The sequence below is a fragment of the Salmo salar genome, chromosome 13 (genome assembly GCF_965601325.2).
Source record: "Salmo salar chromosome 13, fSalSal1, whole genome shotgun sequence".
Lineage (NCBI taxonomy): Eukaryota > Metazoa > Chordata > Actinopteri > Salmoniformes > Salmonidae > Salmo > Salmo salar.
In genome coordinates this window covers 66,503,746-66,528,427 of record NC_138303.1, presented here as the reverse complement: position 1 = coordinate 66,528,427, position 24,682 = coordinate 66,503,746, and the positions used below count along the sequence as shown (strand labels likewise).

Below are 24,682 nucleotides of genomic sequence, written 5' to 3'. Positions count from 1 at the left end.
TAACAGATCAGATGCATGTTTATTGTAACAATTTTTCAATAAATGTGGTCAAGTCATATATAATAAATGTAGGTCATTACCTCAAATACACATTTACAGTCACTGTGACCTTGACCTTCTGCCAAGTACATATTCTTTAGACATTTTTAGTCAGTCCAATGGCTTTGCTTATTTGTGCCAAATATGATCGAAATAGCTTCTAAATAACCACTTATTGAACTCAGAAATTTGTTTCCAGTCACCAATGACTGAATATTTCATTGGGTCCTAGGCCATATAATTTCAAATATTTAAGCCAATCATTATAAAAAAGTACTTGAGTAGATGCTGAGATACATTTTTATAAATCTCAGAAAATGCAATTTCAGCCTATGTAATATTGACAAAAGGTCAAGGTCATAGTAATTTAACATATTCAGTAGATCCCATATACAGTACACCCTTACACACTGTATGTAGATTAAAAAATAATCAGCATTTTCTACCTTATAACAATAAGCATTTGTGCCATTCAGCGTGTACTGAGGGAACATAGGGTTGAGGGAACATAGGGCTGAGGAACATAGACATAGAAAAGGACTAAGGCTAGGATGTAAGTTAGGTTCAGGACTGTTGCTGCCACCATGGTGCACCTGCCAGAATGCAAATTAGAAGATGGAGCAGGAATCCAGGTTTAGGGGGTATTACACACACACACACTTGAATAAACAGAAGGACATTGGGGAAAGGGTTTGGGATGGAGGTTTTGTAGGGCCTGTAAGGCTGGTGGGAAGGTTACAATAGATGTGTTAGGAGTTGTGGCTTGTAAAGCCTTGGAGATGGGATTGGATGTGGGTGACAAGGATGTAGTGGTTTGGAAGGGAGATACAAAAGGCAAACATTAGGAGCACATAACGTAAAGATACAGACATGACAATAGTGCCAGGTGACTATGGGGAATAGTCATCCAACTGAGGAGACTGCCAGGATAAACATAACAAAGTAGCAAATGGCATGATCAAACTGAGGACATGGAGGTAAAGGGATATAATGTACACTGAACAAAAATATAAACGCAACATGTAAAGTTTCTGTCCCATGTTTCATGAGTTTAAATAAAAGAACTGAGAAAATTTCCATACGCACAAAAAGCTTTTCTCTCTCAAATTGTGCACAAATTTCTTTACATCCCTGTTTGTGAGGATTTCTCCTTTGCCAAGATAATCCATCCACTTGACAGGTGTGGCACATTAAAAAGCTGATTAAACAGCATGATCATTAGACAGGTGCACCTTGTGCTGGACTTAATAAAAGGCCACTCTAAAATGTGCAATTTTGTCACATAACACAATGCCACAGATGTCTCAAGTTTTGAGGGAGTATGCAATTGGCATGCTGACTGCAGGAATGTCCACCAGAGCTGTTGCCACGTAATTGAACGTTAATTTCTTTCCCATAAGCCGCCTCCAAAGTCATTTTAGAGACTTTGGCAGTATGTCCAACCGGCCTCACAACCGCAGACCATGTGTATGGCGTCATGTGGGCGAGCGGTTTGCTGATGTCAACATTGTCAAGACAGCCCCATGGTGGCGGTGTGGTTATGGTATGGGAAGGCATAAGCTATGGACAATGAACACAATTGCATTTTACTGAAGGGAATCTGAATGCACAGAAATACTATGACGAGATCCTGAGGACCATTGTGATGCCCATTTTTTCTTTTTTTAAAGGTACTTGTGACCAACAGGTATATCTGTATTATCAGTCTCGAAATCCATTGTTTAGGGCCTAATGAATTTCAATTAACAGATTTCCTCATACGAACTGTAATAGAGTAAAATCGTTCAAATTATTTCTGTTCAGTATATTTAGGACTTACATTTCTACAAACAGTATAATAAAAAAGGGCACTTCATCATATCATGAACGATGAAAAGGATAGGGCCGCCCCATGGCATCACCAAGCATCAACTGAATTGGTAAATAGGAACTAGGAAGGAGAATGCAGCTTAGATGTAACCACACTTTTCACAAAATACCCTCGGCTGCAATGTAAACTTGTGAACTTGTCATGTCTTGACCCCCTCTAAGTATAGCAGTGCCTCATTGTGCCAACAGCAAAAATTGTAATAGCATAGCAATGTTTATGTTTTTTTTAGACTTGTTATTATTATTAAGTCTTTACCTGACATTGTAGAAACAGTCTGTTAAATTATGAAATTGTCACCATAGCTTTAAATCTCAAGTGTTTTTTTTGTTGCTTTACTGCACTGTGCCACCAAGGTCCAGGCAAGAATAAACTCCCCAGGGAATAAGCAACATTTTCAGTCACAATTTGCATTTACCTAATATAATGACTTCCATGATCTTGATCAAGTGAAGACTGATTTGTTCTTAGGTAACTTTAATACAGCTAGGGTAAGCCTATAGGAGCTCCTATCTAGCTATGGTTAAGCTAAATGAGGATGCAGAAATTATTTTATTTAGCTAGCTTGTTAGCGTTACCTAGCTGTGTAGCCTATATTATATGAATGACACTGTACGATAACATTACTGTACTTCTATATTCGTATGGGCGGGGTAAACGTTAATTATTGATATGCTAATGTTACTTGATCATGAAGCACGTTGTTAGCTCTAGCAGAAGTTATCTGTGTCAGCTAATTTAATGTGTATGACAAGAAAATAAACCCTTTGTCTGCCCATGCTTGTGGATTGTTGCATTATTCAAGAGTGAATATGGTTTGGTTGCATTATTCAATACTGTTGTTTTAGAAGTAAAATTGCCTGGATTGTTAAATAGTTACTTACTGGCTAGTGGTTATCAAATTTTATTGTTGCGAGTGTAGCGAAATGCTTATGCTTCTAGATCCGACAGTGCAGCAGAATCTAACAGGTAATATCTAACAATTCCACAACAAAACCTAATATATAACTAATTCCACAACAAAACCTAATATTTCAGAAATTCCACATCAAAACCTAAGACACACAATCTAGTAAAGGAATGGGATAAGAATATATGAATATAAAATATATGGATGAGCAGTGACAGAGCGGCTACGATGCAATAGATATTATAGAATAGATAGTGTAGGATACAGTATATCAGAGGTGTGGACTCAAGTCACATGACTTGGACTCGAGTCAGAAATATGATGACTTGCAGCTCAACTTTGACACCAATGACTCGTGACTTGACTGACTTGAGCCTTAAGACTCGACCTGACACCCTCCCCAAGCCCAAATATATATAAAATGATGCTATTAAAAAAAAGTGTGCAGCGCATAAACTCTTCATTTAACGGATTACAGTTTGAATCGGACAGCAGCCAATCAAATTGTGCAGGTGAGAAAAAGTTGTGCGTGGCAGTGCAGAGGAACGTCGGCGGGTGAATTCAGATGGAGCTCTTGGAAAGATGATACCCCATATTTTCGGATATAAAGACAACGCTGTATCAACAAAAAACAGATTGCAACTTGCAAAACATGCGGGAAGAAAATTACAAACGGAGGGGCAACAATTTCCAACTTTGTTCAACATTTGAAGCTGCACAAAGAATGGCAAGTTGTGGCTAATATAGCCGACAGCTATATATTTTATTACTTTACTAATGTATCATGTAAGCTAGCTGTATGTAACATTAAATCAATGACCCTCCACAGTCAGTCAGTGCGGGAACATGATCACTGCACCCGAGATTGAGCTAGGCAGTTGGTAGCCTAAGTCCTGCCTGATGTTCCTAAAACAAGGTTGGGCTATTGTGTACAAGCCTATATGGCCCGATTGTTCCCCATAGCGATCCTCGATAGTCGATCACTATTGGGGGGTGTTTTTCATGGCTACCCATGTATTTCCATGGAAATATAACATTTATTTGGGAAGTAATAAATATAGATATTTTTAAAAGCATTCATGATTTGCGTAAATGTAATATCCTATTACTCTTGTTAAAAATATGAAATGGTATTACATTTGGTGAAGAGCACATTATGACTTGTTTAGGACTCGAAATTCAAAGTTACACTTGAGACTTGAATTGACACTTGACGGTCTTGACTTGAGACTTGACGGTCTTGACTTGAGACTTGACTCGGACTTGCCTGTCTTGACTTGGTCCCACCTCTGCAGTATATACATATGAGATGAGTAATGCGAGCATGTAAACATTCTTAAAGTGGCATTATTAAAATGACTAGTGTTCCATTTATTAAAGTGGCCAATGATATCAAGTCTGTAGGTAGGCAGCCGCCTCTCTGTGCTAGTGGTGGATGTTAAACAATCTGATGGCCTTCAGATAAAAGCTGTTTTTCAATCTATAATAATTTGTAAGTCGCTCTGGATAAGAGCATCTGCTAAATGACTTAAATGTAAATGTAAATCTCTGTCTCAGCTCTGAAGCACCTGTACTCACCTCACCTTCTGGATGGAAGCAGGGTGAACATGTAGTGGCTCGGGTGGTTATTGTCCTTGATGATCTTTTTTGCCTTCCTGTGACATCGGGTGTTGTAGGTGTCCCGGAGGGCAGGTAATTTGCCCCCGGTGATGCAGACTGCACCACATTCTGGAAAGCCCTGTGGTTGTGGGCGGTGCAGTTGCCGTACCAGGTACTGTGATATTTACTGTCAACTTGAGCTGCGGACCAAGAATGTTGTGTTGCCAGCCACAACGTAAGGCAAGGATGTAATGTGAATTTAAATGTAGAAATCTATTTCGCCATTCCGCTCCTCAGACTCTCCTAATGGGAAAAGGGCCTTATGGTGAAACAGAGGAGTGAAAAAGGTAGAGCAGAGGTGATTAACAAGGAAGTGGGAAGTTGTGTGACCTGGGGTAATTGGAAACCTGTAGGAGTGGCATGGCCCTTCACAACAATAGGGCTGAGGGAACATAAGGTGACCCCGTTAATTGAATGACAGAGGCCTCTATTGGCCACAAGGTTGTATTTGCATTGGCAGCGCCATTGAGGGATTCCATTTTAATGTAGTAAACTGGGGGGGGACTTCCAACTTCATTGGCTGATCCTTCCTGGTGACCCCGTTTGAGTCATGTCCAACCGGGTCATCAGGACAGATCAGCCAATCGTGAAGAAGAAAATCGACTACTTCAAAATTGAGATAGCATGGGGCAGTGCCATTGAGGCTGTTACAGACGCTATAACGGCACAGATACAAAGATGAGTCCTCTATATATCTCGATGATTTGACCTTACTACCTACAAGACAGTGGTTTAACCGGGATTTTTAAAGTGGTGTTTCTGTGCCCCTAAACTAGCTTTTCTATCATTTCTTTTTGACAGAAATCTGAAAGTCAAAATATAAGGTACAAATGTGAGTTATTCATGGTATTTTATGTGCTAAAGGAACTATCTCAATCATAATAACCATTGATGTGTGGAATTCCTCAGGACAGGTTCCATTGTGCTTTGTGGAGAGCAACATTCAGAAGCCTTTGTAAAGTATCTCTACGAAGGCAATTATAGGTGCGCTTAAATGCCTTTCCTTCTGATGTTTTCTCACGTCATTCTTTGAACCGGCAGGTGGGAGGACAGACTTTTACAGGTGAATGGAGTAATTTCATGCAGTGCAAATTACATCTAAATCACCATTGACCCACTGCTATTTCTGAAGCAATTGAAGGTAGTAGGTAGTAAATTCTCAGTAACTCCATCACCCCTCCTAAACTCGCAGACCAGACGAGACCTTGCTTTAGTATAAAACCTACACAACAATTTCATTTTTTCCAGCCTATGACTGGTGGTAACTAAGGCCCTAGCTGACCAGAGCCATAAAACAACAAGCGTCTTTTTGTCTGTGGCAGTGATAAGATCCTACAGCCACTCTGATCTCGCAAAACTAGGGCCTAGTTGAGGGGGAGGAAAATATGGCATTGTTCAGTTCAAAAGGACATTTCTGTTCAGAGGTTTTTTATCATTGCTGCAGTGCGTGTATTACAGTATTTTTCTTGTGCCATTTCCACCACCTCCCCTTTCCTTGGATTGACATGGACTAGTGGAATTAGATGTTTAAATGGGTCTTAATGAGTTGCTGTGTTAGCTAATTTAAGCTTGAACTGAAGCTTGTTGGAACAATTCTTTGGGCCGTCTGATGCATAATATTTACCACATTGAAATATTGTACAGATTAATACATGTGATGTTATAGAAATGTAAACTTGTGACATAAGCTGCGAGAGCATATATTGCCATATTTGGGGGAAAATATCTAGGCCTACTCTTCCTTGTGATCGGATATAACACAAGATTTGAGCGCCTTGAGAATAAAATTGCATTTACTATTCTCCTTTAGAAAAAAGCAATGCCCCTCCATACTCCAATTGGTATACAGTTCAAAACAATACTGTGCATGACATATGTATGCTAGATGAAAGGCTCATCAATGAGCATTGAATGAGCAAGTTCAAATGCATTGACGAAGGACTGCATGGACACGACCAGTAAATTAGAGGGCTGAAGGAGTGGACAGCAGGCAGTTCACAGCAGGATCTGTACAGACAGTGTTCTTGGCACAGAAACACAGAGCCCCAGTGTTTGATCCTCAACTTAATGAGCATAAACCCTTACAATGACATTCCTCTCATCGTACTTCGGCAAGCCCTGGGAGAAAAAGTATAAGGAACAAGACAAGAAGCTCAAGTTCCCTCACTACGGATCTGATTGAAAGTTTCAGCCACAGAGCGGAGAACAAGTTGGACAGAGCTCATGAAAATGTTTGAACAACTTAATGCAAGGGAAGAGTTATGCAGTGCAACATCAGGGCAAATAAATGTGACACAGTGGGAACTAGATTCATGCCTGTGTCCAAATACCGTTTGGTTGATCTATTCTAAGAAGCAGCAACACTAAACATATTCTCATCTGTACCCTGCACATTACACTTACGCCTACGCCCAGCCTAGACTGTGAGACAGGGCGAGGTGCAGTGTGCTGACAGAGTTTCATGCTCTTCGATTACACGTCAGCACAAATTTGTGCAATGATTAATTTGTCTAGTAGGTTTCTCTATAGATTTCTAATTGGCTGACAAGCTGCTTTCCGGCGCATGTCATGACTTTCAAGCCTATTGACAAAGCCTATGCAAAGGGAGTACAGTCACACCAACTTTGGAAACCAGCTATTGTAGAGGATGCATGTGCCGAGTGGTGTGAACAAAAGGCATGTAGATGGAGGAATAGTGGAGTGGAGGCTGTGCTCGCTGAAGGGAAGCCTTTAATCTCCTCACCCGTGACCCACATGAAATCCTGAGAACCACTCTAGAGTTGGCAGAGTACCAACAGTACAGCTGACAGGGCCCAACCCACATCTTTACACCCCCCCCTCCCCAATAACCACTGGTGACAGACTCATGGGCAAATATGCAGGAACAGAATGACTGAACTTGACCCGATTGAACAAGGAAGTAGACAGGACTGCCGCCATAACTCACACAAGACCCATTCCCATTGACCCAGCATAGGTACACCTTATTTTCCCATGTGACCATTGTTTTCCCCTTATGGAAACACCAGCAGAAGATCTGTTAATCCTAATTAAAAATGGCAGTAATAAATATACATATCTCTTATGGAGCTGTTCTTGCCATAATATGGACTTGGTCTTTTACCAAATACGCCAATCTTCTGTATACCCCTCCTACCTCACAACACAGCTGATTGGCTCAAAACGCATTAAGAAGGAAAGGAATTCCACAAATGAACTTTTAAAAAGGTACACCTTGAACTGTGCCTTGTTAATTGAAATGTATTCCAGCTGACTACCTCATGAGGCTGGTTGATAGAATGCCAAGAGTGTGCAAAGCTGTCATCAAGGCAAAGGGTGGCTACTTTGAAGAATCTCAAATATAAAATATTTATGATTTGTTTAACACTTTTTTGGTTACTACATGATTCCATTTGTTATTTCATAGCGTTGATCTACAATGTAGAAAATAGTACAAATAAAGAAAGAACCTTGAATGATTAGGTGTCACCAAACTTTTGACTGGTACTGTATATACTCAGTGTACAAAACATGCTCTTTCCCTGACAGACTGCCTAGGTGAACGCTATAATCTCTTATTGATATCACTTGTTAAATCCACTTTAAATCAGTTTAGATGCATGAAGGGTAGGATTGTGTGTGTGTGCCATTCAGAGGGTGAATGGACAAGACAAAAGATTTAAGTGCCTTTGAGAACGGGCTATGGCAGTAGGTGCCATGCGCACCGGTTTGCATGTGTCAACAACTGCAAAGCATTGGAGTCAACATGGGCGAGAATCCCTGTGGAATGCTTTCGACACCGTTTCCATGCCGACAAACTGAGGCTGTTCTAAGGGCAAAAGGAGGTGAAACTCAATATTAGGATGGTGTTTCTAATGTTTTGTATACTCAGTGAATATCAGGGTTTCCATTAGCCGGTAATTTTGGCCGATGAATAAAATTGCCGCCAGCCAAATGTTCGGGACAAGAACAAAAAATCCCATTGTGAAATAAATGCTTTTTAGCCTATTCGTTGAGGGAAATACCAGTCGATGTAAATACATTTGACTGGTCCTGCTTATCGGTGTTATCAGTGTTTTCCGCTAATTGCATTACGGAACAAACATCGCTGCACTTACGTGATGAAATAGTTAACATTAAAGGTTCTGATCTGTTGCACCAGATTCCTTGCTTTCACATTTTATTTTTATAAAATAGTATGAAACTGGGATCTATCGTCCCACAACTGTCCCAGAGCGTTTGAAATAGGCCATTTCTTTCAACAAGCTGACCAATATAATAGGTCAACTTTTATACTATGGGGATAGTAGATTGACATAGGCCAGTGATTTTCTGTTCATTACTTGTCAGCTGAGAATAAGTAAATGTGGACAGTTAACATTTTCCAAGTGCACATCAGAATTAGATATGGACTGCACATCGTTGCATCCTTGACTTCCATGTTATTATGAATTGCCATACTTTAAACGTGATTTGTCATTCTAGGCTACGTGGGTAGATGCCCTAATCAGGTTAAACACCCAATGAATATGGGTCCGGTAAATTAAAATGTTGCTGGTCAAATGTCCTGCGCCACACTTTCCTAACGCAAACCCTGGTGTGTAATGTACTGTTTATAATGGATACTGAACAAAAATCGAGAAGCAAAATGTAAAGTGTTGGTCCCATGTTTCATGAGCTGAAATTAAACATCCCAGAAATGTTCCATATGCACAAAAATCTTATTTATCTAGAATTTTGTTTCCATCCCAGTTAGTGAGCGTTTCTCCTTCACCAAGAATCCATCCATCTGACAGGTGTGGCATATCAAGAAGCTGATTAAACAGCATGATCATTACAGAGGCGCACCTTGTGCTGCGGACAATTAAAGGCCACTCTAAAATGTGCAGTTTTGTCACAACACCACAGAAGTCTCAAGTTGAGGGAGCATGCAATTGGCATGCTGACTGCAGAAATGTCCACCAGAGCTGTTGCCAGAGAATTTAATGTTAATTTCTCTACAATAAGCCACCTCCAACATCATTTTTGAGAATTTGACAGTACATCCAACCGGCCTCATAACCACAGACCATGTGTAACCACGCCAGCCCAGAACCTCCAAATCAGGCTTCTTCACCTGCGGGATCATCCCAGACCAACCACCCGACAGCTGATGAACATACTCTCCTGCAACCCGCCTTGCCCAATGTGGTACGGATCTGCTATTTTTTACACTTTAGAACCGGATCACCCATCAGAAGCTAGCCAGCTAACTAGCTACTAGCTAGTAGTCAGTTAGCCACTGCTAGCGGTCATCACCGTTAACTCGGACATCAGCCAGCCTCAGCCCGGTCAATTCCTGCCAGTCTGCACAGCGTGATATCAACCCAGAGCATATTGGACTGCTTTTTCTCTACCACATCAATGGATTCCTACCGCAAACTCTGAACCTTTACACCGAATCATCGCAGCTAGCTAGCTGCTATCCGAGTGGCTACTCCTGGCTAACGTCTCTGTCCAGAAGCAAGCAGCAGATGGGCCTAGCTCCAGGCTATCTCCCAGCAAGCTGAAGAGGTCCATCAGCCAATTATTGGACTACAATACCTATTTTGCCAATTGGCCTGGAACCTTTTTACTGCCAAAACGGAGCCCCGCCGATCCATCATGACTGGTCTGCCGACATAACCGTCCGAAGGGGTTTCAACAGGCTCTTCTGTTGCGAAGTCCCCGGACGCCCATCTGCTAGCCTGCTAGCCCAGGCCCGCTAGCTGTCTGAATTGCCGTGTTTCCAGCTCGCCTAGCTACTCACTGAACCCTATGATCACTCGGCTACACATGCCTCTCCCTAATGTCAATATGCCTTGGCCATTGCTGTTTTGGTTAGTGATTATTATCTTATTTCACTGTAGCGCCTCCAGCCCTGCTCAATATGCCTTAGCTAGTCTTTTTGTTCCACCCCCCCACACATGCGGTGACCTCACCTGGCTTAAATGGTGCCTCTAGAGACAAAACCTCGCTCATCATCACTCAATGCCTAGGTTTACCTCCACTGTATTCACATCCTACCATACCCGTGTCTGTACATTATGCCTTGAATCTATTCTTCCGCACCAAGAAATCTGCTCCTTTCACTCTGTTCCGAACGCACTAGACGACCAGATATTATAGCCTTTAGCCGTACCCTTATCATACTCCTCCTCTGTTCCTCTGGTGATGTAGAGGTTAACCCAGGCCCTGCAGCCCCTAGCTCCACTCCCATTCCACAGGCGCTCTCATTTGTTGACTTCTGTAACCGTAAAAACCTTGGTTTCATGCATGTTAACATTAGAAGCCTCCTCCCTAAGTTTGTTTTATTCACTGCTTTAGCACACTCTGCCAACCCGGATGTCCTAGTCGTGTCTGAATCCTGGCTTAGGAAGGCCACCAAAATTCCTGAAATTTACATCCCTAACTATAACACTTTCTGACAAGATAGAACTGCCAAAGGGGGCGGAGTTGCAATCTACTGCAGAGATAGCCTGCAGAGTTCTGTCTTACTATCCAGGTCTGTGCCCAAACAATTCAAGTTTCTACTTTTAAAAATCCACCTTTCCAGAAACAAGTCTCTCACCCTTGCCGCTTGTTATATACCCCCTACAGCCCCCAGCTGTGCCCTGGACACCATAAGTGAATTGATTGCCCCCCCATCTATCTTCAGAGTTCGTACTGTTAGGTGACCTAAAATGGGACATGCTTAACACCCCAGCCGTCCTACAATCTAAGCTAGATGCCCTCAATCTCACACAAATTATCAAGGAACCTACCAGGTACAACCCTAAATCCGTAACCATGGGCAAACTCTTAGATATCATCCTGACCAATTTGCCCTCTAAATACACCTCTGCTGTCTTCAACCAGGATCTCAGCGATCATTGCCTCATTGCCTGCGTGCGTAATGGGTCCGCGGTCAAACGACCACCCCTCATCACCGTCAAACGCTCCCTTAAACACTTCAGCGAGCAGGCCTTTCTAATCGACCTGGCCCGGGTATCCTGGAAGGATATTGACCTCATTCCGTCAGTAGAGGATGCCTGGTTGCTCTTTAAAAGTGCTTTCCTCACCATCTTAAATAAGCATGCCCAATTCAAAAAATGTACAACAAAGAACAGATATAGCCCTTGGTTCAACCAAGACCTGACTGCCCTTGACCAGTACAAAAACATCCTGTGGCATTCTGCATTAGCATCAAATAGCCCCCGCGATATGCAACTTTTCAGGGAAGTCAGGAACCAATATACTCAGTCAGTTAGGAAAGCAAAGGCAAGCTTTTTCTAACATAAATGTGATCCTGTAGCACTAATTACAAAAAGTTTTGGGACACTAAAGTCCATGGAGAATAAGAGCACCTCCTCCCAGCTGCCACTGCACTGAGGATAAGAAACTGTCACCACCGATAAATCTACGACAATCAATAATTTCAATAAGCATTTTTCTACGGCTGGCCATGCTTTCCACCTGGCTACCCCTACCCCGGCCAACATCTCAGCACCCCCTGCAGCAACTTGCCCCACCGCTTCTCCTTCACCCAAATCCAGACAGCTGATGTTCTGAAAGAGCTGCAGAATCTGGATCCCTACAAATCAGCTGGGGTAGACAATCTGGACCCTCTCTTTCTAAAATTATCCGCCGAAATTGTTGCAACCCCTATTACTAGCCTATTCAAGCTCTCTTTCATATCGTCTGAGATCGCCATAGATTGGAAAGCTGCCGCGGTCATCCGCCTCTTTAAATGGGGAGACAGTAGACTCAAACTGTTATAGACCTACATCCATCCTGCCCTGCCTTTCTAAAAATCTTCGAAAGCCAAGTTAACAAACAGATCACCGACCATTTTGAATCCCACCGTACCTTCTCCACTTTGCAATCTGGTTTCTGAGCTGGTCATGGGTGCACCTCAGCCACGCTCAAGGTCCTAAGCAATATCATAACCACCATCAAAAAAAGACCGTACTGTGCAGCCGTCTTCATCGACCTGGCCAAGGCTTTTGACTCTGTCAATCACTGCATTCTTATCGGCATACTCAATAGCCTTGGCTTCTCAAATGACCGCCAAACCCACTGGCTACAGGTTATCTACAAGTCTCTGCTAGGTAAAGCCCCGCCTTATCTCTGCTCACTGGTCACCATAGCAGCACCCACTCGTAGCACGCGCTCCAGCAGGTATATCTCACTGGTCACCCCGAAAGCCAATTCCTACTTTGGTCACCTTTCCTTCCAGTTCTCTACTGCCAATGACTGGAACGAACTGCAAAAATCACTGATGCTGAAGACTCATATCTCCCTCACTAGCTTTAAGCACCAGCTGTCAGAGCAGCTCACAGATCACTGCACCTGTACATAGCCCATCTATCTACCTTATCCCCTTACTGTATTTATTTTATTTATCTTGCTCCTTTGCAACCCAGTATCTCTACTTGCACATTCATCTTCTGCACATCTACCATTCCAGTGTTTAATTGCTATATTGTAACTACTTCACCACCATGGCCTATTTATTGCCTTATCTCCCTTATCTTACCTCATTTGCACTCACTGTATATAGACTTTTTGTTTTCTTTTTTTTCTACTGTATTATTGACTGTATGTTTTGTTTATTCCATGTGTAACTCTGTTGTTGTATGTGTCGAATTGCTATGCTTTATCTTGGCCAGGTCGCAGTTGCAAATGAGAACTTGTTCTCAACTAGCCTACCTGGTTAACCTGTTATGGCTAGGGGGCAGTATTTTCACGGCTGGATAAAAAACGTACCCGATTTAATCTGGTTACTACTCCTGCCCAGTAACTAGAATATGCATATAATTATTGGCTTTGGATAGAAAACACTCCAAAGTTTCTAAAACTGTTTGAATGGTGTCTGAGTATAACAGAACTCAAATGGCAGGTCAAAACCTGAGAGATTCCTTTACAGGAAGTGGCCTGTCTGACCATTTCTTGAACTTCTTTGCCATCTCTATCTTTTACAAAGGATCTCTGCTCTAACGTGACACTTCCTACGTCTTCCATGGGCGCTCAGAGCCCGGGAAAAACCTGAATGTCGTCATCCCAGCCCCAGGCTGAAACACATTATCGCCTTTCTCAAGTGGCCGATCAAGGGACTGTGGGCTTAGGCGCGTGCCCTGGCCGCCCCCGTCTTTAAGATTTTTCCTCTGTTTGCCGAAAAGGAGATTCCCGGTCGGAATATTATCGCTTTTTTACGAGATAAATTGTATAAAAATTGATTTTAAACAGCGGTTGACATGCTTCGAAGTACGGTAATGGAATATTTAGAATTTTTTTGTCACGAATTGCGCCATGCGCGCGACCCTGATTTACCATTTCGGATAGTTTCTGGAACGCACGAACAAAACGCCGCTATTCGGATATAACGATGGATTATTTGGGACCAAACCAACATTTGTTATTGAAGTAGCAGTCCTGGGAGTGCATTCTGACGAAGACAACAAAGGTAATAACATTTTTGTTATAGTAAATCTGATTTTGGTGAAGGATAAACTTGCCGGGTGTCTAAATAGCTAGCCCGTGATGGCTGGGCTATGTACTTAGAATATTGCAAAATGTGCTTTCACCAAAAAGCTATTTTAAAATCGGACATATCGAGTGCATAGAGGAGTTCTGTATCTATAATTCTTAAAATAATTGTTATGCTTTTTGTGAACGTTTATCGTGTGTAATTTAGTAAATTGTTAGCGAATTCCCCGGAAGTTTGCGGGGGGTATGCTAGTTCTGAACATCACATGGTAATGTAAAAAGCTGTTTTTTGATATAAATATGAACCTGATTGAACAAAACATGCATGTATTGTATAACAATGTCCTAGGTGTGTCATCTGATGAAGATCAAAGGTTAGTGCTGCATTTCGCTGTCTTCTGGGTTTTTGTGACATTATATGCTAGCTTGAAAAATGGGTGTCTGATTATTTCTGGCTGGGTACTCTGCTGACATAATCTAATGTTTTGCTTTCGCTGTAAAGCCTTTTTGAAATCGGACAGTGTGGTTAGATAAAGGAGAGTCTTGTCTTTAAAATGCTGTGAAATAGTCATATGTTTGAAAAATTGAAGTTTTTGTATTTGAGGAATTTGTAATTCGCGCCACGCCTATCATTGGATATTGGAGCAGGTGTTCCGCTAGCGGAACGTCTAGATGTAAGAGGTTAAATAAAGGTGAAATAAAAAAAATAAAACTGCCTCGCCTGGTTCACCAACTACTTCTCAGATAGAGTTCATTGTGTCAAATCGGGCCTGTTGTCCGGAACTCTAGCAGTCTCTATGGGGGTGCCACAGGGTTCAATTCTCGGGCCGACTCCTTTCTCTGTATGTATCAAAGATGTCGCTCTTGCTCCTGGTGATTCTCTGATCCACCTCTACTTAGACTACACCATTTTGTATACATCTGGCCCTTCTTTGGACACTGTGCTAACAAACCTCCAAACGAGCTTCAATACCATACAACTCTCCTTTCGTGGCCTCCAACTGCTTTTAAATGCTAGTATAACTATGCTCTTCAACTGATTTCTGCCCGACTAGCATCACTACTCTAGATGGTTCTGACTTAGAATATGTGGACAACTACAAATACCTAGGTGTCTGGTTAGACTGTAAACTTTCCTTCCAGACATTAAGCATCTCCAATCCAAAATTAAATCGAGAATCGGCTTCCTATTCCGCAACAAAGACTCCTTCACTCATGCTGCCAAACATACCCTTGTAAAACTGACAATCCTACCGATTGTTGACTTTGGCAATATCATTTACAAAATAGCCTCCAACACTCTACTCAGCAAACTGGATATAGTCTATCACAGTGCCATCTATTTTGTCACCAATGGCCCATATACTACCCATCACTGCGACCTGTATGCTCTCGTTGGCTGGCCCTCACGAAATATTCGTTGCCAAAACCACTGGCTCTAGGTCATCTATAAGTCTCTGCTAGGTAAAGCCCCGCCTTAGCTCACTGGTCACCATAGCAACACCCACCCATAGCACGCGCTCCAGTAGGTATATGTCACTGGTCACCCCCAAAGCCAACACTTCCTTTGGCCGCCTTTCCTTATAGTTCTCTGCTGCCAATGACTGGAACGAATTGCAAAAATTACTGAAGCTGGATTCTTATATCTCCCTTTCTAACTTTAAGCATCAGCTGTCAGAGCAACTTACCGATCACTGTACCTGTACACAGCCAATCTGTAAATAGCACACCCAACTACTTCATCCCCATATTTTTACTTATCCTGTTGCTCTTTTGCACCCCAGTATCTCTACTTGCACATCAATCACTCCAGTGTTAATGCTAAATTGTAATTATTTCACCTCCATGGCCTATTTATTGCCTTACCTCCCTACTCTTCAACATTTGCACACACGGTACATATATTTTTCTATTGTGTTATTGATGGTACGTTCGTTTATGTGTAACTCTGTGTTGTTTTTGTCACACTGCTTTGCTTTATCTTGGCCAGGTCACAGTTGTAAATAAGAACTTGTTCTCAACTGGCCTACCTGGTTAAATAAAGGTGAAATAAAAAATAAATAAAAATGAAACTGAGTATTTATGTGTGTAATAAAGCCCTTTTGTTGGGGAAAAACGTGTTCTGAGTGGGTGGGACTATGTCCTCCCAGGCCCACCCATGGGTGTGCCCCTGCCCAGTCATGTGAAATCCATAGACTAGAGAGTAATTAATTTATTTCAATTGACCGATTTCCGTATATGAACTGTTACTCATTGAAATTGTGTTTATTAAGTACATATGACAGAACGACAACTTATGATTCTGATATAAATCATTGAGGATAGCACAGCTTCAAGCACAAACTTTGTACATCAGTACTCACGTCAGTGTACCTCCTTGGTTTAAGGTCTGCTCCAAATCCTGTTAGATATGCTTCAAACTGCACCACAGTGTTATTTGCTGTGTCAACCATCCCTAAAAACAAAAAGCCATATATCTAAAAGAAGCCAATTGAGTAAAGTAGTAGTATTAGTTCAGATGTAATTAAATTGATTAGAAAGCCTCATCTGGTCAGATTTGGAGCTACATCTTCAAATATTTAGACTTGATCAGTTTGAAGAAATTAACATCTTAACTTGATGGGTGCACGCAGGGCTTAAACCTAAAGATCACTTGTTGATTGGAAATACTGTAACCCCCATGACTCGTCAATTAACAGCTTGTGCAGTTTCTGTCATGCACACATATTAAACAGGCATAGATCTAGAGGTGCTGATGTGTAAAGGTTGCCACTTTCACCACTGATGTAATATCAGAAGAAAAGATTCACGGAGACTGCAGACCACCTATGGCAAACAGGATCTGCAGTGTCATGAGGGGCGCTGCTGTGGGATCACTGCATGAATGACCAGCAGTGGGAAAGCCTGACAGGCCCCCTTTGAAAATGATCCAGCACACATTGCAGTGTAGTTTCTCACCTTACTTTGGTCGTCTCATTACACCAGGCACGCCCCCAACATGAAAGAGAGAATTCAGAAAGTTATTCATGCAAATACATTTCCAGTTAACAAAAACTGATGTTCCCAATAGATCAACCCAGTATGGCGCTGGAGACCCACTGGAACAAGGTTTACTTTATGATCAATTCCATGGCAAGTCAGGAACCGAATATCCCAAAAGCCTTGGTATAATGACCAGTCCTGGTATGCCTGAAGTGAGGTCAGCAGCGATTAATTACTCAATGGATTGAAAACACTCACTCTGCATTATCACATACATCATTGGGCACCAATCGGTCAATCTTCAAGGCATTCCTAGTCGATCGCCAAACATTTATGTAGAAAAGGCTTGCACTGTTTTAATAATTTGTGTTGCGCTGTTGGTTCACTTGATTCAGAAGCCCCGCCAACCGGGTAGGCAAAAAGTGTTCCTATTTTGAACCCTCTGCTGCTCCCTCCTGAGACTAATGACATGTTCAAAACTGGGAACTCTTAAGACAACTGGGGGGAAATCCTTTTGAACGGCCATTAAACTCAGAACTCTGGCATCTTTCAAGAGAAAGCACCATGACCATCAAATGCAGGTGCCATCAGTTCAGTAAAATAAAGCAAATGCGCTCAATTTATGCTCAGCAAGTGCTACACCAACTGATCTAATTTTGAAATATATGGTCCGAGAAGAACATTGGCAGGCCAGGCCTATAGCCAATCTGCTGTGATAATTGGGCATACTGCATAAACCTCATTCCTACAGAACTGTTTTCTGAATATTGCAGATATGGCTATGCATGATGACTTAATACACAGAGAAATACCTTTTTAGATAAATGGGTTGCCATCACATTTGCAACTCAGCTGGATCTCACAAAAACCATTTGTTCATATATATCTCGAGTGCGCCAGCACACCGATAGTGTGCACAGATAGCGCTGTTGGCTACAGCGCACATACAGCCTACATGAGATTATGGACAAAAAGCCAAGCATCAATGAGCATGTCATGAAAATAAGACAATATTTTTGGGAAGGCGCATCAAACTCATCACCTTGCACTTTAACCACCCTGTGAAGTTCATTAGTTCAAGTTTTAATGTCACATGCACAAGTACAGCAAAATGCCCTTCTTTCAAGTCTAATCTCAACAATGCAGTACTCCTAATTTAATCTGTAGCCTAATAAAATGCATGCTTTCCCAATGAGTTGTAGTGGAAGGGCAACATGTCATTGTGCTACTCAGATTATTATATCTATATTTGGCATAAAATTTCCACCTAACATCTGAAATAATACATTTTGCCCACAAAAAAATATTCTGCACTGTCTAGTGTATTTTGTTAACATTTGACCATTTTACCAAATGAGACATCTGACATTGTGACAAAACTGCACATTTGAGAGTGGTCTTTTAATGTCCCCAGCACAAGGTGCACCTGTGTAATGCTTACACTGTTTAATCAGCTTCTTGATATGCCACACCTGTCAAGTGGATGCATTATCTTGGCTAAGGAGAAAAGACCATTAACAAGGATGTAAACAAATGTGCACAACATTTGAGAGAAATTAGCTTTCTGTGTATAGCAAATGTCAGAGATTTTTTATTTCAGCTCATGAAACCAACACTTTACATGGTGCATTTATATTTTTCAGTATAAATTCCCCAAGGCATTACTTGGATACATTGACTGTCTTGGCTTTAATTGGGGAATCAGAATGTCAGCAGCCCATCACTAGCAAAACATTTGGATTCAACTAAAAGGAGACAAAATGTCAGAGGGCTTGAGATTTTGTAATTGGGCCTGGTCGCAGTGCTGAGATGTTCTTGCCCTGTGGCAGCCCATGGCATGCCGCTCAGGCCTGGTGTTGGGTATGCCGGGGAATTCTGACACTGCACCACCAGAGGCCTCGCATTCCATAGATGCCAGCCAGCCCACAGTAGGCTCGTAGAGAGAATGGGTTTGTATCAGCACAAATACCAGGGCTCCAGGCACAGACCAGCCAGGAGCCTAACGATGCCAGATGCAGAGTCACTCTCGCACTGTGTTATGAACAGAACAGCCTGTGGTGAGGGCTGGCTGCAGATACCATACAGTGCAACTCAGTGGGCCCTTGGCTAGCTTTTCAAGAGACTCAACACAAGTACTCACTTTCAATCATTACCTTCAGACCCCTTGGCACGTTTGACATGACGGTCCTGTCAAGAGAACACAAGACTGAATTTGCATACAGGAAGTTCAATGATATAAACTCGCTGGGAAGTGAAATGTGTCGACAGATATACCAGGACTCCACACAAGAGGCATGGAGACCAACAATGTCATATGCCCAGGTTGCTCTTGCACTGACTAATGAACACTAACTAGAGTCACGACTGGCTGCAGATACCATGCAGTGCTGTGACCATAGTCAATTCCTCCCCATATACCCACAAACAGAAGATGATTTCACGCAACGTAATCAACACTGATCAGGGTTCATACTCACCAAAAGGGCATCTGGGGTTGAGAGCCATCTTGTGGCCAATTGGTAGACCTACACCAGACAGATGAGAAAAGCCATTAGAAACATGTGGCCTTAGTTCATAGTAGAGCTGCAATTATGAGTATTTGTACTGCAGTAATATCCCACAGGGCTAATGGCAGTAGCCATGAGGGTAAAGCGAAACCACAGACTTGTTCTGTGAGGCATTTCCAACGACTAGGGCCCACAGTTAGGAGTCTGTCGGGATAGGCCTCAGTATGGCATAGAAAGGTTTAAAATATGGAGCACTCATGTAGAGTTTGATTAGAACAAAAAAGTCAACTAGGCATTTCAAATGGCAAAAATACTCACTATGAACATCAAGGTTATTTTGCGTTAAATGCATTAAAGCCGAGATCCACATACGGTGAATCAGGCTCACTGGTCATAACCAGGCATATTTGTAATTGTTTTTGAGAAGGGGCAGAGGAGCATCCTGCATCACAGTTAAAAAAAAGAATTAAAAAAAAAAAAGTGTTTTGCACATTCGGCTGTTCTATCATTGGTGCAATGATGTCTAAGGAAAAAAAGTACTTGTTTGAAGTGACGTCTCTTGTAACATCACCAACGGAAGTGAGTGTCACAGCTACAGATTCAGGCTTTAAATATAGGGAAAAACAAATACTAACCAAGTCGGCATGACACCATGTCAATGACCATACATATGCCCAGTACGAACAGGAGGTACACAGGGCAAATCACCTTTGCCCCTCGAAGCTGTTGGAATCAATGGAAAGTAAAATTAATACAACATACAGTTGAAGTCGGAGGTTTACATACACTTAGGTTGGAGTCATTAAAACTCATTTTTCAACCACTCCACAAATTTCTTGTTAACAAACTATAGTTCTTGCAAGTTGGTTAGGACATCTACTTTGTTCATGACAAGTAATTTTTCCAACAATTGTTTACAGACAGATTATTTCACTGTATCACAATTCCAGTGGGTCAGAAGTTTACATACACTATGTTGACTGTGCCTTTAAACAGCTTGGGAAATTCCAGAAAATGATGTCATGGCTTTAAAGCTTCTGATAGGCTAATTGACATCAGTTGAGTCAATTGGAGGTGTACCTGTGGATGTATTTCAAGGCCTTCCTTCAAACTCAGTGCCTCTTTGCTTGACATCATGGGAAAATCATAAGAAATCAGCCAAGACCTCAGAAAAATAATTGTAGACCTCCACCAGTCTGGTTCATCCTTGGGAGCAATTTCCAAATGCCTGCAGGTACCACATTCATCTGTAGAAACAATAGTACACAAGTATAAACACCATGGGACCACGCAGCCGTCATACCGCTCAGGAAGGAGACGCGTTCTGTCTCCTAGAGATTAACGTACTTTAGTGTGAAAAGTGCAAATCAATCCCAGAACAGCACAGGACCTTGTGAAGATGCTGGAGGAAACAGGTACAAAAGTATCTATATCCTATCCACAGTAAAACGAGTCCTATATCGACAACCTGAAAGGCCGCTCAGCAAGGAAGAAGCCACTGCTCCAAAACCGCCATAAAAAAGCTAAACTACAGTTTGCAACTGCACACGGGGACAAAGATCGTACTTTTTGGAGAAATGTCCTCTGGTCTGATGAAACAAAAATAGAACTGTTTGGCCATAATGACCATCGTTATGTTCGGAGGGAAAATGGGGATGCTTGCAAGCCGAAGAACACCATCCCAACCGTGAAAGACGGGGGTGGCAGCATCATGTTGTGGGGGTGCTTTGCTGCAGGAGGGACTGGTGCACGTCACAAAACAGATGACATCATGAGGACGGAAAATTACGTGGATATATTGAAGCAACATCTCAAGACATCAGTCAGGAAGTTAAAGCTTGGTCGCAAATGGACAATGACCCCAAGCATACTTCCAAAGTTGTGACAAAATGGCTTAAGAACAAAGTCAAGGTATTGGAGTGGCCATCACAAAGCCCTGACCTCAATCCTATAGAACATCTGTGGACAAAACTGAAAAAGCGTGTGCGAGCAAGGAGGCCTACAAACCTGACTCAGTTACACCAGCTCTGTCAGGAGGAATGGGCCAAAATTCACCCAACTTATTGTGGGATGCTTGTGGAAGGCTACCCAAAACATTTGAGCCAAGTTAAACAATTTAAAAGGCAATGCTACCAAATACTAATTGAGTGTATATAAACTTCTGAACCCTCTGGGAATGTGATGAAATAAATAAAAGCTGAAATAAATAATTCTCTACTATTATTCTGACATTTCACACTCTTAAAATAAAGTGGTGATCCTAACTGACCTAAAACAGGGATTTTTTACTCTGATTAAATGTCATGAATTGTGAAAAACTGAGTTTAAATGTAATTGGCTAAGGTGTATGTAAACTTCCGACTGCAACTGTATGAACATTGGTTTACAAAGCTTCAGTTTCTGGTTTGTTCAGAGAGGCATAACTCCATCACAATTCAGAGCAGTTGAACATTTAAGCCAATCATTAATTCCATAAGTAAATCAAGCTTAAGGGGTTCTCCAACTACGTACTAGAAGAGTTTGGGATTGAAACGGGCCTCATCATATCAAACTCTTCCCTGAAAGACAGGCACTGGATTAAAGGCAAATACTTTGGATTAATTTATTTCCAGATTGATGTCCAGTCTCATTAGTAACACTGCTGCTTGGTGAGCACAGCAGTGGGTTGCAAGAAAATGGATTGCTATGTGCACTGCTCCAGCACTAAGGCCCACGGTGTCAAGGCCCTGACTGGCGTTGCGCTCTCAAAGACATGTACAAGGCAGGAAATGTCTTACCACATGGCAAAGCTTCTGGCTCAATGCAAGATGGCAGGCCTGTCATTTCCTGCAACGATAGTCATGTTGATTTGGGACAGAGCTAAGGGAACAAGTAAAATCCATACATCAAATAAATGGAAGGGTTGACAGAGCTATGGGCATCTAACATTAAATTTGAAAGAATGTGATTTCAGTAATGAAGTTAATTACCTAGTTACTACATTTGCAAACACTAAATCTAGCTATTAGTTAAGTAACTAGGTTAAAATACTTAGTCCTAGAATACCACAACTACCCATCAGATGAATAACAGCCTGCATTTCACTAACTTCAGGTTAGGATGTTTCGGGCCTCATTGTCACCACTAACCTTTCAGAGATGGAAGCAAACCAGACTGTCCTATAAACATGTCACATGCAAGGAATTCACCCACTGAATCTTGTCAACTTCATAAGTAACAATGCACATGACATTATTAGTTAGCCAGCTATGCTTTGGGCCTGTTAACCCTCCAATTATGTCGCAGGTCAATTTGACCTATTTCCACATTTGAGTTGCCTAAAATACTAATGACCCCTTTTTCTCCAAGAAACGAAATGGCTTTTCCTCATTTAGGGTCATGAACCTAACTTCAAAATATGGACACTAATGTGTTGGTGGAATGGCTGTGTAGATTTTGTAAACAAACATGTCGTGGGTCATTTTGACCCGGAGGCTTTCATGTGCATAGATATATTTGGACAGGTGAAAAACAGTGTCTTTGATGTATTTTGTTTTGACTAGTTCTGGTGGCACTTTTATAATTATGTTTGGGTGAAAAGGAGCTTTCCCAAGCTTCTCCTCCATGCGAGAGCAGCAGATCTGATAAATCGGCTCCAGCGGATACAGGTGATGGCAAGAAACGGAAATGACGCCAGCGCTGCCCCCCTCGACAAGTAAAACCAGCACCACTCGTGGAGAAAGCAATAAATACATATGCAGAAAGCACACTTACATTGTGTTCAACATGGAGAGAAAGACTAATGATAATTTTGACCAATAGGGTCAAATCACACTAAGTGTTAAGGTTACTGGGATTTTTTTTAAATGCCTACTTGGGGAAACAGAAAATGTTGTTTGTGAAAAAGGAAATATGTTTAACAAATAGTTCTTAAATAGTTTTTAAAATGAAGTGTTCTTCACCTGTTGTATACGGCGCATTTTCCAAACACATTTGTATTAGTTAGCAAGCCATAACGTTAGTTACAAACTCTGAGAAGGAGTCTGGCCTAATTATACTAGCCGATAGCCAAGATATGTCCAAAACGTAGTTACTAACCATACTAGCTAGTTACCTTGTAGTTAGGCATCTTACTAGGTAACGTTAGTTATTTTTTGCAAACGTTAGCCCGGTAGCACGCTATCTGCAATACTGTAAACCGCGATGCAGGGAAGCAAAAGATCACAACTCATCATTGGAACCTAGAAATGTTTCTAAACATTGTCAATGCACAACATGCATTAATACAATTAACATGACTCGGCATTTCAAATGTACCTTCATTACTGCAGTTACAAACGTCCCGTCGAAATATTATGTTGGCCTTCGGCCGCAAAAAAACGATCCTGAAGACTGAACAAATGAGACTATTCAAGTAGTCTGAAGGGTTTTTATACCACAGCGCCAGCAGAAAACGCTTTACGCCATACCACCACAACCAATCATTGATAGTCTTGGATATTATGCCGCGAAAAGTCTCGGTCATGTACGACCTCCCCCGAGCGACCCTGGTTTATTGCCGCGTTCACATCCTAGTTGGAAATGTCCGACTTGATTATTCGTTGAACGCGGCCAGTGTATAAATACAACCAATTAGCAAGTCGGACATTTCAGAGTTTTCTAATTTCCAACTAGCACATTAACGCGACATATGGCCGGTGAGGCGTTCCTGAGGTTTCCACTGGATAGCACAGCCACAAAGTCAATATTGGCTATAGTAAAACTGCATGAAAACAAAAAATCGCTTTTTAAGTATAATTTAAGGTTAGGCATAAGGCTAGCAGTGTGGTTAAGATTATGGTTAGGTTTAAAATCATATTTTAAGAAGATGCATATAAATAGGCAGTGTTTATGACTTTGTGGCTGTGGTAACTAGTGAGGTATGGGGTCAGATTTGTTTCCATATTCTATAAATATGTCTACCATGATCCGTGCATATATTAAACATAACTCACAAATAAATCTAGGATCTGTGAATATATACAACTATTTCCTAAATAAAACCATAAACCCGGAATATTTTAAAATATTTCAGAAATAAAACCAGAATAGTACAAAGTACAATTTGAACAAATGTATAATGATTTGTGAGCAAATATTCAGAAATTCCTAACACTTACATCTGTGCAATGTGCATTTGCGCATCAAAACTGGTTGTGGATCTGTATTCTGTGCTTACAGACTTTTGACACTGTTTTTCAAAGATTTGTGTGT

At 41.6% G+C, this 24,682-nt stretch overlaps 1 protein-coding gene and 2 non-coding genes across 4 annotated transcripts; all 3 read right to left on the bottom strand.

Annotated features, from left to right (window-relative positions):
* Positions 1-24,091, bottom strand: LOC145860054 (uncharacterized). 2 transcript variants are annotated; one of them, XR_014380121.1, is made up of 10 exons: positions 23,747-24,091; positions 22,228-22,309; positions 20,531-20,697; positions 20,086-20,173; positions 19,421-19,468; positions 19,084-19,130; positions 16,920-18,440; positions 16,325-16,416; positions 4,395-4,615; positions 1-4,105 (listed from the first exon to the last, which is right to left on the bottom strand). XR_014380121.1 is itself a non-coding variant. In XM_082960277.1 (6 exons), the coding sequence occupies exons 1-6, from the start codon at positions 23,750-23,752 to the stop codon at positions 19,099-19,101; spliced, it is 390 nt and encodes a 129-aa protein (XP_082816403.1). In that variant the 5' UTR covers positions 23,753-24,021; the 3' UTR covers positions 18,513-19,098. The 2 variants fall into 2 exon arrangements, 1 of the variants encoding a protein (XP_082816403.1); XM_082960277.1 differs by lacking the exons at positions 1-4,105; positions 4,395-4,615; positions 16,325-16,416; positions 16,920-18,440 and having other exon boundaries at positions 18,513-19,130; positions 22,228-22,276; positions 23,747-24,021.
* Positions 18,893-19,032, bottom strand: LOC123726268 (small nucleolar RNA SNORA8). Its single transcript, XR_006758659.1, has one exon. It is a non-coding gene; the product is annotated as a small nucleolar RNA SNORA8 (small nucleolar RNA).
* LOC123726269 (small nucleolar RNA SNORA18) lies at positions 19,541-19,674 on the bottom strand. The gene has a single exon (XR_006758660.1). It is a non-coding gene; the product is annotated as a small nucleolar RNA SNORA18 (small nucleolar RNA).
* Positions 24,092-24,682: the final 591 nt, after the last annotated feature.

Coding starts and splice junctions, on each gene's coding strand:
- LOC145860054 (XM_082960277.1), bottom strand. Junction 20,698..22,227: donor GCCAGAAGCTTTGCCATGTG/GTAAGACATTTC, acceptor TTGTTTCTACAG/ATGAATGTGGTACCTGCAGG. Junction 19,469..20,085: donor CATGGTGTCATGCCGACTTG/GTTAGTATTTGT, acceptor TGTCTGGTGTAG/GTCTACCAATTGGCCACAAG.